Source organism: Aulonocara stuartgranti (genome assembly GCF_965226115.1).
Source record: "Aulonocara stuartgranti genome assembly, chromosome: 1".
Taxonomy (NCBI): domain Eukaryota; kingdom Metazoa; phylum Chordata; class Actinopteri; order Cichliformes; family Cichlidae; genus Aulonocara; species Aulonocara stuartgranti.
The window spans coordinates 9,910,593-9,923,930 of NC_138939.1; the positions used below are offsets into that span (position 1 = coordinate 9,910,593).

Genomic DNA, 13,338 nt, shown 5'->3' on the forward strand with positions numbered 1-13,338 from the left:
ATTTCTCTCCCCACAATTGCCCACCTCACACATTCACAAAGTGTACAGTCAGCAGCTGTCTGCAGACACAATAGCATTTGATTGATCCTGAGGAAACGGTTAAGACGCTGCCCTACCCACGCTTTCTTTCTGGCTGGCTGGCTCACATTTTGCACCACTTTACATTTAACGCTGAATGTGGCAGTGATTGGGATAATAGGATGGTGGTTAGGGATCTAAGGCACTGTTCACGCTCTAATGAGGACAGTCCTCAGAGCACCCAGGACCTTGGAGTCCTGGGTGGTGTATGTTGAGATCTAAAGCCTGACACTTAACAGGTTGGACGTTGTTCTGAAAATTATGCCCCTGTTATACTGGCCTCTACACAACATCATTAACAGAAAATTTCCAAGAAAAAGTTTGTGCACCCTTTGCATTTTCCAGTTAATTACTTGTAACCTTAATCTGATCTTAATCTAAGCAATCTTAATCTAAGCAATCTTAATGTAATATGTAAACCACTGTGCCAGTAACTTTTCAAAAGCTACTTTGAGCCACTTGTTACAATAAAGAGATGTGATTGATAATATTAGTTGCAGACATGTCCTTCTCTATCCAATACATATGGAAAGTTTTCCACATTTTGTTATATTTCAGGATTTAAGAATCTTTTTGACATGGATTAGTTTACCAACAGTGTTCCACAATTACATCACAAAAATAAGGTTTTTGTAATATTTTACTAATTTGCTAAAATGAGAGGCTGAAATATCCCATTTCCATTATTAGTACTTGAATAAAGTACCTTTGGTGGTAGCAGCCTCGAGTCTCCTTGCACATTAAGCTGCAAGCTTAGCAAACCTTTTGTTGGAGGTTTCCACCTATTTTCTTGAAAGAATTTCTGTAACCAAATTTGATAACATGTTGATTCACAGCCATTCTCAGGTCTCCTCAGAAATATTCCTTTGAGTTCAAGTCCAGTGTTTGGCTTAGACGCCCCAAGACTACTGCAATGCTTTGTTTATGGAAGACAGTCTTTAGATTTCAACAAGGTTATTCCTGTGGAATAATCTTGTTGTTCATTTTTTCATCCTTGTCTCATTAATAGGTTTACTTAAATCTTGCCAGGATAAGATTCATACCAAAAAAAAGATTGATGTCAGTGGAAAGACAGCAGTGAAAGAAACCACAAAAGAAAGAAACCACAAAAAAGGTTAGAACCACTGCAACACAGCTCAGGTTTGTGCAAGATTGCCTTGATCTTCTAGGGAAATGTGCTGACTGCAGATGAAAAAAAAATGATGGATTTTTTTTTTCTTTTTTGTTAGAAAAATGCAGGTACATTCAGATTTTCATTTACCTTTAACAGCCTGTTCCATAACCGATTGCTCAATATGTTTAATAGAAACATGAAAGGTACAACAGCGTGTTATTAGTTTAGTCAGATCTTCTATAATTAGGATTTGGAAGATCACATCACTGCTGATGAGAAATTCTCTTAATTCCAAAGATATACCAAACTGTCTGTTGCCCTTGCAGCTTGCAAAACACAGCACATGAATAAATACTGTCTGCCCATATCTCTTAGCCATTATACCGTATCAAATCACATACAAAGACAGATGTGCTTAATCACTCATTTCTTACACAATATTGTATATATAGAATGTAGATGGATAATATACTTCTTTCTTCTCACTCCTTGGGACTTGATTGCATGCCTTACCTTCAGGGGCAGGCTGATTTATGAGACACATGCCTGTTTTTTCATGACTTGTTTGATTGCATTCTCAGCTATCGGGCACATAGGCTGCCAAAACCATAAAAATTCACACCTGCACAGAACTCCTAGTCAGATGAACATCAGGCAAAGCATGGGGAAGCAGGTGATCTGAGGTATGCTGTTTCCCTTGATCATAATCGCAATGACATGATTGATTGATGTTCATTGTATCTTTACAAAAGCCTTCTTTTTAGGTCCAGTTTGAACGTTGCGTAGGGCTTGGCACACGCTTTGGTCGTGAATCTCGGTACACCACCCATTCTAATACTGTTCTCTAAGCTTGTGTTTTTCTTTTAGTTGCTAACAATACAAATATGAAAAGTAGGAAAAATATAACTTCAAGTTCTCACAAGTTTTAAAAAGATATCTGCCATTGCCTAATCATGTCCTGAATGTACCGAATCAAACAGCCCAAGCTGTCTATTCCCATGTCATTACAAATGACCTTCTGTAGAAATAATGCAATAAGTGTTGTCTCCTATCTACATTCTCTGGGTACTTTTTCACTTGCCCTGACACAATTGTGCATTTATCAGTGTAATTGCATGAGTCGGAAGCACTGATGTTGTCTATTAGGCGGATTTCCATCCTGTTAAGAGCAGAGGGCCTTTTAATGTATGGCCCTGGTTGAGTGTACTGCTACACAATTACACACTGGCCAGAGATTGAGTGGGCTGATGATGCTGTTGATTGGGATGGTGCTGATGGCAGTGATGATATTGGACCACCCTGCACTCTTCTAACAAGCCTTTCAGAGAGCATCTAAGAGGGAAACAACAAAGTGAAACTGAGGTTAATCATTTTATTTACTCCCTTTTTCTCTCCCTCTCGTTCCCCTACCTCTCCTTCTGCCTTTCCTTTCTTTAACCAAGTGATGGAGCTCGGACCATGGAGCGGGGGGGAGGAAATCGATAGGGAGCGCATTACAGTAAAACGTATTGATTAGGAGACCTGCGAGCAGTGTGTTGGTCGCAGAGATGGTGGAATGATGCAATGCTTAAAGGAATTTATCCTTTGACTTTTACATTAACCTTTTATTGACTGCTTTGCCTGTCCATAATTAACACTCACTTTAGCTAAAGTGGTTAGTTTGAGCGCAAAGGGGGCTCCAGCCCTTATTGCAGCAAGGGCCGTGGCGCTCCCACCCCAGCCGCAGTTCAAGTGCACTGTACTGCAAGAAGGGAAAGGCCTCTGAAGAATTGAGGCGATAGAATGCTAGATACCTTTCACATTAGCATACCATTTTAGCGGGGGCCTGCTAGGCTATAAGGTTTCAGGGCAAATTGAAATGAGTGATTGTATTGCCAATCTCTCTTGACCGAGCGCCAGATGGGATAGTTAGGCCCATATCTGTCTGGGGTTAATCCATTGGAACAGCCTGGACTCACAAACACAACCTCTCCCTCCTCCACCCACACCCTCACACGCACATACACACCTCTTTGTCTTTGACCTTAACTTTAAGGTGGACTGTTCTGCCATGGGAAAGTCTTTTGGTGAGCCTTGTTTGTACGCCACTGTGGCTTAGACAGAATTTCTAGCAAGAGCCCACGAGAGCTTAAAGCACCTCGCTTGATATTGACTTTTTGTTTGGTTCCATTTTAGCAGTCAGGGGACGGTACTCTGTGAACAGTGATAGACTGTGTAAAAGTGCGTGCTGAATTACCTACACTATATTATCTTTGATAGTCTTCCAGTCTCGATATCTTTTATATCTCTGGTAAACCTGGCACCTTCTATTTGCAAGCTAATGCTGCAAGATCTGTTGTCAAATAAATGCAGTATCTCTGTTGAAGTGAGCTACTCAGTTTTTTTTTTTATTGTATGTAGCCTTTCATTATGAGTCAGGGAAGTAGAGAAGAAGCAAGTGTTTTCTCTCATAGCTCTGGAGTTTGAATACTTAATCACACCAAATCAAAAGCCTGGGTTCCCTTGGTCTATGGTGTCCTCAAGCTGATGTCAGCAGAACCACAGTTTGTGTGTGTGTGTGCATGCTGTCTGGGTCAGTTTGCACTTGCACACTCTGTAGATACGTATGCCAGCCATGTCTCCCTCCTCCTCCTCCTCCTCCTTCTCTGAAGTGGTGCTTCCTTTAATTCGCACCCTAAATAAATGATGAGAACATTTAAACACACGGCTCGTCGCAAAGCCCCAAGGTCGCCTAATCGTATTATTTATGAAGTGATGTGCTACATAATGGTACTTAGTGCATGTTAACAGATGCTATTATCAGGCCCTGATCCAGAGCACAGAAGATATATTGGACAGTGGATGTTAATGCTGCTCCTCACCACCATAATGCAGGAGATCCTTAAAGGGCTAACCGCACCAAAATGCAGCACTTAGGCAGAGGGCCAGTTAAACATTAAGTGGCTCATGTGAATATATATAACCACAAATTGTGGCAGCCCTCGGTTGTCCCCTAACACTTGAACATTCCCTCATCCCATCCACAACCGATCCTCATATCCTGCTGTTCAGCTCTCTGTGGCCCCTCCTTCAGTCACTAACCACAAGGTGGTGGTGACTGTGTGCATTTGTCTGTGTTATGGGTTTGTTCGGGGGGTTTTAGGGTGTGCATAGGGTAAAGAGATATGACAAGACAGACCCTGGCATAATGATTGAATGGAAAATATAACTGACCCCGTTTCTGTAGATAGGAAATCTTAGGTCACTATTCACAAGCACACAAGGACACACTACACACGCAACATACAAATGCCATCCTCCAGCTCTCCCTCTTGCACCTCCAGGTCAGAGGTCACCCTCATCTGTCAAGAAGCAGAGGGAGGGTAGATTTACAATGACAGCAGAGAGCAACACAGAGTCACAGCAGTAAATATTTACACAGGTCTAACAAAAGATGTGGCTAAGGTCTGTAGGGGTTCCAAGCATGGTGGAAATTACAACTAACCTCAGATTGTTAATCATGCAAAAATCACGCAGTGACATGAAGAGGCAGGATTTCTCACTGCTCTGTCATTATTGCAACAAGAGAGAGTGATGTTCTTGTGAAAGCATCCTGCAGTGTGTGCCTGTATGTTTGTAAGATGAATGGGGCATTAATCATGATACATGATATCATGGTTTCCCATCACCTTAATGCTGTTGCAACACTTCACTGATGTGTCACATCTCTGTTTTTCTCATCTCCATTCAGTTCAAGTTTTACTGGCTTGGGAGTTTCCAAGTATTTCAGTAGTTTCAAACCAAATTGCATGCAGACACATCATTTAAATGCCCTCAACAATATCTAGTGAAGAGAAAAACATTTCTTTGTTTATTTGTAATAAAACTGCATGCTGTTTCTTTTGTGGATCATACAGAGACAAACTTACTCTCCTGTCCTGCTGGTTCTACCTGGACAAAGTATTACTGTGAGTCATGAAAACAAAAGGAGGCAGAAAACTGTTAAAAAACTTGCTTCTGGTCAAACTCACAATAGAGATTTTGGCTTTAAAAACAAGTTTAAACACACACATGCTCACACACAGACATCATTGCCTAAACAACTTGACTTTTTTTGGAAATTACGCCCTTAAATTGCTCTTCATTGACTAGATAAAAACACGATAGAAAGATCTCTGTTTATCTTTGTCTACTAGAGTTCCACCATCATTGACAAGTATTAGTTAGTGTTAGTATTTACTTGTAAACACATCTCATAAAACTTTCAGGTGAAAGCCTGGCTTTGGCAAGCTGTAGTAGGATGCAAATATAAATATAAAAAATAAAAACATGAAGAAAGTTTTGTGAGTGGGGTGAGACGTGGCCTTTTGGTGATGAGTCTCTACCTACTTGTGCTTTAACGGGAGGGAGGAGTAAATGGGATTTTTTTTGTTTCCTGTGTTCTGTCGCCTCAGGTGCCACTCAAGTCTGGCCCAGACATTGCCCCCTGAGGAGGCCCCAGTGGACCGGCCCTTCTGGGGTGTGGATGACCCCAGCATGCCTCTGCCCTTTGATCTGGCTGACATCATTAACAGAGTGGAGTCACTGCTCTGGAGGTGAGTGTAAGATTTGACATGTTGAAATGTGTTTATGTACACACTGAATACATGTATCTATCTCATGCAGCATAGATCTAGTCGCAGAGGATTCACTTATTCATTCATTACCCAGCTGTGGTCATCTGTGAACAATGCTGTTGTTTAATGTTATGTAATATTAGTTAAATTGTCCAAATGATTAAGTAAACCAAATGACGTTAAAATAAATAAATAATTCTAATTGGCGTTGACAGACACTGGTATTTTGGTTTCAGTTTTAAGCTTTGGAATCTCATGCTTTTAAAATGGTATGGATTTGTCACTTCATGCACAACTAGACACCTTACATGTTGTCATACTTTAAATATGCGCACCTGCTCCGCAAGTCGTGTCATAGACCCTTGTAAAAATTGTGAGGAATTTCTTGGAGTTGCTATTTGCATTGGCAAATACATGACATTGGGTGTAATTGGTCTTCCTGTTGGCATGAATCCTAGGTCCTGCTGATTTTGCATGGAGACATCTATAGTCTTTCGTTGACCTGCATCTAAAACACAAGTTAACTTCACATGAGAACTTACACGATATCTGATCAAATTTGACCTCTGTCCATTTCTTCTCTTTCTCTGACAGGATGTAAATATGGATAGAGGAAACAAGGAAGCAAGAAAAAAATGACCCACCAGCTTTTCTGAATGATCCCCACATTAGCTGAGGGGACAGACAAGATTGATTTCCTTTTGATTAGGCCATCTACATCATCCCCGACTCCACCCTCCACTACCCCAGCTGACCCCAGCATCTCAGTCACCTCAACTTGGATTGGCTGGAAGGAAACCAACACAAGAATAGTGCTTCAGTAACATGCTAACAAACGCAATGCTTAGTACCAAGCCACTAGTGTCACAACGGTCTAACAAAACATATATGGAACCCGCATTTCAGTGTTAACATACAACATTGTGTTACTATTTATTATTTCAGTGTACTTTGTTACCTAATCTCATGTAACCCAGACATGCTTTTGTCAGTGGATTGTTCTCATTCTCAGTAGTCATAGTACAGTACATACATATATGCTTTCTACTTGTCACACAGTGTTATAATACAGTATAGAATGGTAAGAAAACTCACTTTGCTCACAGGCTATTGCATTCTTCACTTGTGTATAGTGTAACCCTTTTATTGTGTTAAGAAGTGAAATGAGCCAGAAAAGACCAAAGAACGATTATAAGAGGATGGTTATGAATGTCATCCAATGGAGTACATGAAGAATGTGTTGTTAAGTGTTTATGGTGCAGTGGTGTGCTTGTGCCATATTTGTGTGTGTGTGTGTGTGTGTGTGTGTTTGTGTTTGTGTGTGTGTGTGTGTGTGTGTGTGTGTGTGTGTGTGTGTGTGTGCGTGCATAAGAGCCTTCACTCTCCCAAATGTCTACATGAAGGCGTGTGTGTACGAATGTGATAGTGTGTGAGCCTGTAGGCAGCCTGCCAGTTGTTTGTTCTTGAAGATGTGCATATGGAGAAACAGAGACTAGCAGCAGGGCCCCTCTGCTACTGCTCTGATGAAAGGCAGCATTGATAGAATGACCCGGAACACAACCGCCGTTTCTCATAATTACAGCTGTTCAATCGCTTTTAATTACTCTTAAAGTGTGTAGAGCACCACATTCCCCTGTAATGCTGCAGGCCATCTAGAGAGTGAGAGAAAGATCCGGCACTTCTGACAAAATCCACATTCAAAAAAGCTAAAAAGGGTGGAAAAGGGGGCCGACGTCAAAGCAGTGTAGCAGCCCTCCTCGTTTGATTTCTTTCTCTATCTAGTTCATGATGAAGTAGAGATGCTGTTTACTATTAAAAATGCAGAATGCACTCCTTTTTTTACTTCTGAAGTTTTTTCCAAGATGTTAATGGTTGCCAAACGCTGTTCTTCTTGCTTCTTCTTTTGCTGCGCCTTTGTTGTTTGTTGTTGTCAGAGAGATTTGTTTGTAGATTGGCAGTAGCTTTGACTTGTTTGAATCACTCTGTGCTCCCTGCGCCACAGCTTGTCTGTCTGAAGCAATAGGAATGGCAGTAAATAAAAAAAACAGTGTTTTATCCAATGATCTCCATTCTTCTCATTTTTTCTAAATTGCAAATGGACAACAAATATGGTGCACATGTTTCTTCATTCGTGTGTGTGAGGTTCAAATGTCGATCGACTGTAGTTTTACTAATATTTTTGACCTTTAAACCAATCCAATCCATGCAGGCATGTGTGTCAATGCCTTCCCACTGGGTTGAAGGTGAGTTACTGAGCTTTGAAGCAGCCACTTTCTAAATACTCAGGATTCCACAAGACAAATAAGGCAGCAATGAGAGAGATCCATAGTGTAATGGTGAAGCTCACTGACAGGAGCATGCACGTTATATGCACAGTTGTCCTACCAGTATTTCCTGATAAGTAAGAAGTTAAAAAATCATATTGAAGATGCTTAGAGTGTGAAAAAAGTCCCATTTAGTTTCAGCACAGCACTGTATCCAGAACCTTAAATATAATAAAAACATTTGAATAACAAGATAATAAGCCCAATAATTCTCTATAGACAAAAAAAGGAAGCATTTGTGTCGGGTATTTTTATCTGTTTTCCTCTGACTCAGACCTCAAAGGAAACGGTTTGAGTAGCAGTGCAAACATCTTCTACAACAGATTGATTGATGGATTAACTTGATTGATTGAGTGATGTCATTCCCTGCAACGAAGTGATGGCTAATATTCTGTATTCCACTCTGAAACCTCAACTCCACACCTTTTACAAGCCGCCATCCCAAAGGTTGCTTATGTTAACTACTTCCTGTAGTGGCTGAGTGACTGAGTGATGGATGAGTGTGGAGCGTTCTCCCCTCAGGGGTCGACTGAAAAAGGTCACCACTTGAAGAGACAATTACACAGCACTGGTAAGAGCCACAGGTATGCATTGTTCTGACCGGGGTCAGCCGCCAGCCAAGCAGCCAAGCCACCGTCAATTAGGCCAACAATAGGCGCAGGGAAAGATAAAATAACCAGGTGTGTGGTTGGGAAAGGTATCAGTTTGGGGTCATATCTCAGTCAAATGTTTCAGTGTGTGGCTTGAACGGCTGGGACTGATTGTGGTGTAGTTGAATGATATAAGGGAATGGGTTCAAATTTAAAGATGTCTCTATATCCAATTATATAGACATATAGACACACACATATATTTCTATATGTGTATAAGTGAGAAATTATTCTACCAATGTCTGCGAAGGACTATTTCTATTAAGAACTAAGGAAATCTGACCTTAACCATGATCTGTTTAGATTACCCTCCGAACAAGTCACAGTCTGTTTGGATGAGGCTTTGTGCATTATCAGTACGTGTGCAATGCATGCTAAAAATGTATGTTCAAGAATGAATACATGCATATAAATGACTGAACGTGAGCCTGTACAAAGAAATAGATGTGTGTAATGTATCTGACCCAGTGTGTTTGTGTGTGTGTGTCCAAGGTTCCAGGGTGCTGGTTGTGGTTGGAAGCCCTGAGGCCAGAGAAGCAGTAGTAATTGTAGAAGCAGGCTGAAGAGCTGAAGATAGTATCGCAGCTCTGGGGCGGCTGTCAGCAGTGGGAAGGGCCATGCTCATTTGTCACCAACACAGACAAACACCACTCAACACCGACAAAACACTGACTTGATTGACTACATGTGAAGCAACACAAGCCCTAATGTTTTGCAACTGTTAATTGCACTAAAGGTCATAAAAAAGGCAGGCTGGAGAAGATTCACATCAGCATAAATACAAGGCAGCACATGAAAAGACTGTCACTGTAAATTATGACTTTGACTTTATCACCCTCCATTATTTTCCTGATTATATCCATCTTATTTAGATTTATCAATGGAATTTATATGTTACATGTTACAAAATGTTACTCAATAAGGTCAAGATAAAATACTAGTGTAAAGTCCCTACTGATGTTCAATTTATATAGCTGGGTCTGTGAAAGAGTGAAAGTACTAAAGTGTAAATGTATGAATTTTTAAAGTCTCCTTTCCTTTCTTCTCTCTCCTTTCAGGTCGTGACCAGACCAAACCCAGGCAAAGTGGAGCTGCTAAAATCCGAAGCATCTGATCCTGCAAAGCACCTGTCCTCTCTTTTAGAAGTCTCATCACCACTGACGTCTTCCCAGGCCACAGTTCACTTAGTGTTAGAATGAGAGTGAAGTGATGGGTATGCCATGATGCTGATGTTGATGTAGTCGGGGGCCTGGCAACTGAGCAGCTCTGATGAACAGAGGGTATGTCATGATGAATGTGTGTGTATTTATCTGTGTGTAGATGAAAAGTGCAGAGGCAGTCTTGAGGGAGAGAGAGAGGCCTCGCAGATCAAACAGCAGTCTGATCTAATGTAGAGCATGTTTGTGGGTCGTTGCTGTGGCCCTGGCTCTAGTGACCAGCAGCCCCCCAAATCATCTGTCCTGCAGGACCACAATCTCTTTAGTTCTTCCACTCTCATTTTCAATCTGAAGTGGATGACCCATTTTTTCCTTTCATGCCTTATCTTTACCCGAGTCTTCCTGTACACCTCTGGTTAAGTTTTTCACTCACTGTTCAAAGTTATAGTATCACTCAAGAAGCAAGAAGATCAAAAGTATTTATAGACTAAAGTGCCTGTTCCGCTATGCGATGCGTTTATTTGAAATCACCTGGATTCTTTTAGGGCACCAGTCCAGAGCTGTTTTGGTTGTCAGTGCTCAGCTTTATCTCCTGAATGGTAGTATCATTTCAGCTTCACCTTTAGCTAACTTAAGTTCTTGTTAGTGGTTATTGCGGACAGAACCTAGTGACAAATATTATGTTTGGTATAAACGAAAATATTGCACGTAGCATCACTGCAGACACATCATCCCCCTCCTCACTGTCTCACCGTAGCACGCACTGAGGCCTGTTTCTCCAGAGTGGTACCAAAGCGTCTCCACTCATACCTGTCTCCCTCTCTTGTCGTTGTGAGCCCTGTTAGCACCATGCCATTCATATCAGTGGGATTAAATAGATCGTTTTCCAGCGTTAGCAGCTTCTCCGCCAAGTGGTCTTGATGTCAGGCCAAGTATAATTGAGTCATCTGCATCTCATCTAAAATGGATGAAAGGACTTTTTGATATCGCACTCCCTCTCCCACTCATACACACACATGCAAACACACACACGAACACATACGCGTTTTTTTTTTTCTTTCTTTTTTTTCTGGGGTTTAGAGCAAGCAGCTCCTGTGCACCATCATTTTATAACTATTAATTTTCACAACGTCCTTTGAGTCACTGTACTCTGTATTACAAAGAACCTTGTAATACACAGCTTTGGCCCGAACTACTAATATAGATTGTTTGAAGCTGTTTGCGCAAATGACCAGTGATAGTGTTTTTCTAGAGAGGGTAGTTTCATTTACATGAAAACACAAGATGAAAAGAACCACAGCTGGCAATAAATACCTTACAAGAGATGCATTATACTTCGAGGCAGTTGAGGACAAACATGTCATATTGACAATTTTTAAGTTAATTCAGTCTATTTTCAAATACTGCCATGTATTGCAGCTTTTGTCATATTTAAGATATAGACCATAACAAAACAACAAGCAAATGTCAGACAAATATGTAGATTTTAAAAAAAGATGAAAGAAAAATCTTGATGATGATGAAGAAGAGAATATTCAAAGTCAATAATAGCAGGCAGAAATATTTGGGTTAAAAAAAATAGAAGTAGGAGCACACTGGCCTTCGAACTTAATTTTTCTATTTCAATTCTGTCATTCTGATTAATGTTTCTCGAGGAGGCAGACAAGACAAAACTGCAAATATTAGGTCATTAGATGTACAAGAGGTGAGAGATTGGAATAAGGAGGGACGAGGAATAGTTAAAAAGGGTAGTAAAGGAAGCAGGAAGGTGTGATGTATTTGACAGGAGAGATGCTCACCTTATCTGTTCCAACCTTGAGAATGAATTGCTGGCCAGCTTCTTTAAACACACACTCAAACACTCGGTGGCACACACACATACACACATATCCCCAACGCCAACATTGCTGCCCCTTGATTGACAGCCCTTCAAATGAGTGTCTGAGTAGCACTATGCTCTGGCCTTCCAAGTAAGTGGGCCGTCAAATTACATCCAGGGGACTGGCTGGCCCCCTCTCCCGTGGCAGAGGAGATCTATTTATTTGTGTGTTTATTTGCTTGGTTTAAATATTTGGTGGGGGAAAAATATTGAATTTTTGTCCCCCGGTCAAAGTCCCCTCATATTTAGTTAATAAAGAGCAGAGGAGGTTGTTTGCCCAGAAAAGTGCAGGATGGGGGACTTTATTTAAGGCAGTCCTCAGAGAGAGCTGGTGACCTTCTTCTCTTGGAGGAGAGGGCTGTGTACACTGTGCTGAGATTCACTCTCTCTGCCTCCACCAGCCATTCTCCAGTCTAGCTGTGTACTCAGACATGTTTTCTTCCCTTACTTTTACCTGCTCTCTGTCAATTTCCATCCATTCCTTCCCTTCTCGCAGGATCTTTGTCTTCTATTTCTCACACATCCTTACCTCACTTTTCCCTCTGCCTGCCTGTCTTTCTGTGGAGTCTTGCTCTATTCGAGTGGAGTCTCTCTCTGGATTCCCCAGGCTGCATCCAGGTTAAACTCTTAATTGCCTCGGCAGTAGGTGGTTTAAGGCGCTGGCTCACTACAGCTCAGCCAGTCCCTGTGCAGGGGGCTGCGGGGTGACTGGGGAGGGGTGAGTTGTTCTGTGTTCAATTGTGGTTGGTGTGTGCTGGCAGACAGTGCAGGTAGATGATAAAGACTTATTAATATAGATGATGGAGAGATGATGGAGATGACCTCTGACAGGAGTTCTACAGAGAGCTTTAGCTTCATGTCAGACATAAGACTATCTATCTATCTATCTATCTATCTATCTATCTATCTATCTATCTATCTATCTATCTATCTATCTATCTATCTATCTATCTATCTATCTATCTATCCATCCATCCATCCATCCATCCATCCATCCATCCATCCATCCATCCATCCATCCATCCATCCATCCATCCATCCATCCATCCATCCATCCATCCATCCCCTTCATTCCTTTATTCATCCCTAAGGTGCTAATGCTTTTTTGTCATTAAAATAAAATCTGCTACATACATGCTCAGCTCAATGCTGCATATCCACTTATACATATGTTGACAGCAGTCAGTTCACAAATAAAGATGACTTTTTGCTATTACAAACACAGGACTCGGTATACTGTTCTGTCTGAGGGCTTCGTAGAGTGAGAAAGCCTCTGAAGTCAGGCCTGGCTCATTTCATAAGGCTATATTAGCGAGTTAATGCCCCCTATCTCAGGGCTCCACCCCTGCCATTGATTCCTGTTTAAAAGGCTATGGGTAGTCAATACCACCTCCTCATCACCATCTGTCTCTATTTACTAATAAATAAAGTGGAGAGCATTGAGTGTTTTGGCCAGGCCTGTAAAAGCATGCATGCTAATGAGCGCTGGGCCTCTGCGACCAAAAGAGGAGGGAGAAGGTGGGGATACTCTGCCTCTCCGC

General features: G+C 41.4%; 1 protein-coding gene across 4 annotated transcripts in view; it reads left to right on the plus strand.

The window, feature by feature from the left end:
- Nucleotides 1-7,850, plus strand: part of fto (FTO alpha-ketoglutarate dependent dioxygenase) — a 114,725-nt gene extending 106,875 nt beyond the window's left edge. For 3 of the 4 annotated variants that reach the window (XM_082542109.1, XM_082542107.1, XM_082542110.1), the window contains 2 exons: nt 5,626-5,766; nt 6,382-7,850. In XM_082542109.1, coding sequence (XP_082398235.1) covers nt 5,626-5,766; nt 6,382-6,398 — 158 coding nt within the window. In that variant the 3' untranslated portion in view covers nt 6,399-7,850. Of the gene's footprint in view, nt 1-5,088; nt 5,140-5,625; nt 5,767-6,381 lie in introns of all 4 variants that reach the window. The other variant, XM_082542108.1, reaches the window with a different exon arrangement.
- Nucleotides 7,851-13,338: the final 5,488 nt, after the last annotated feature.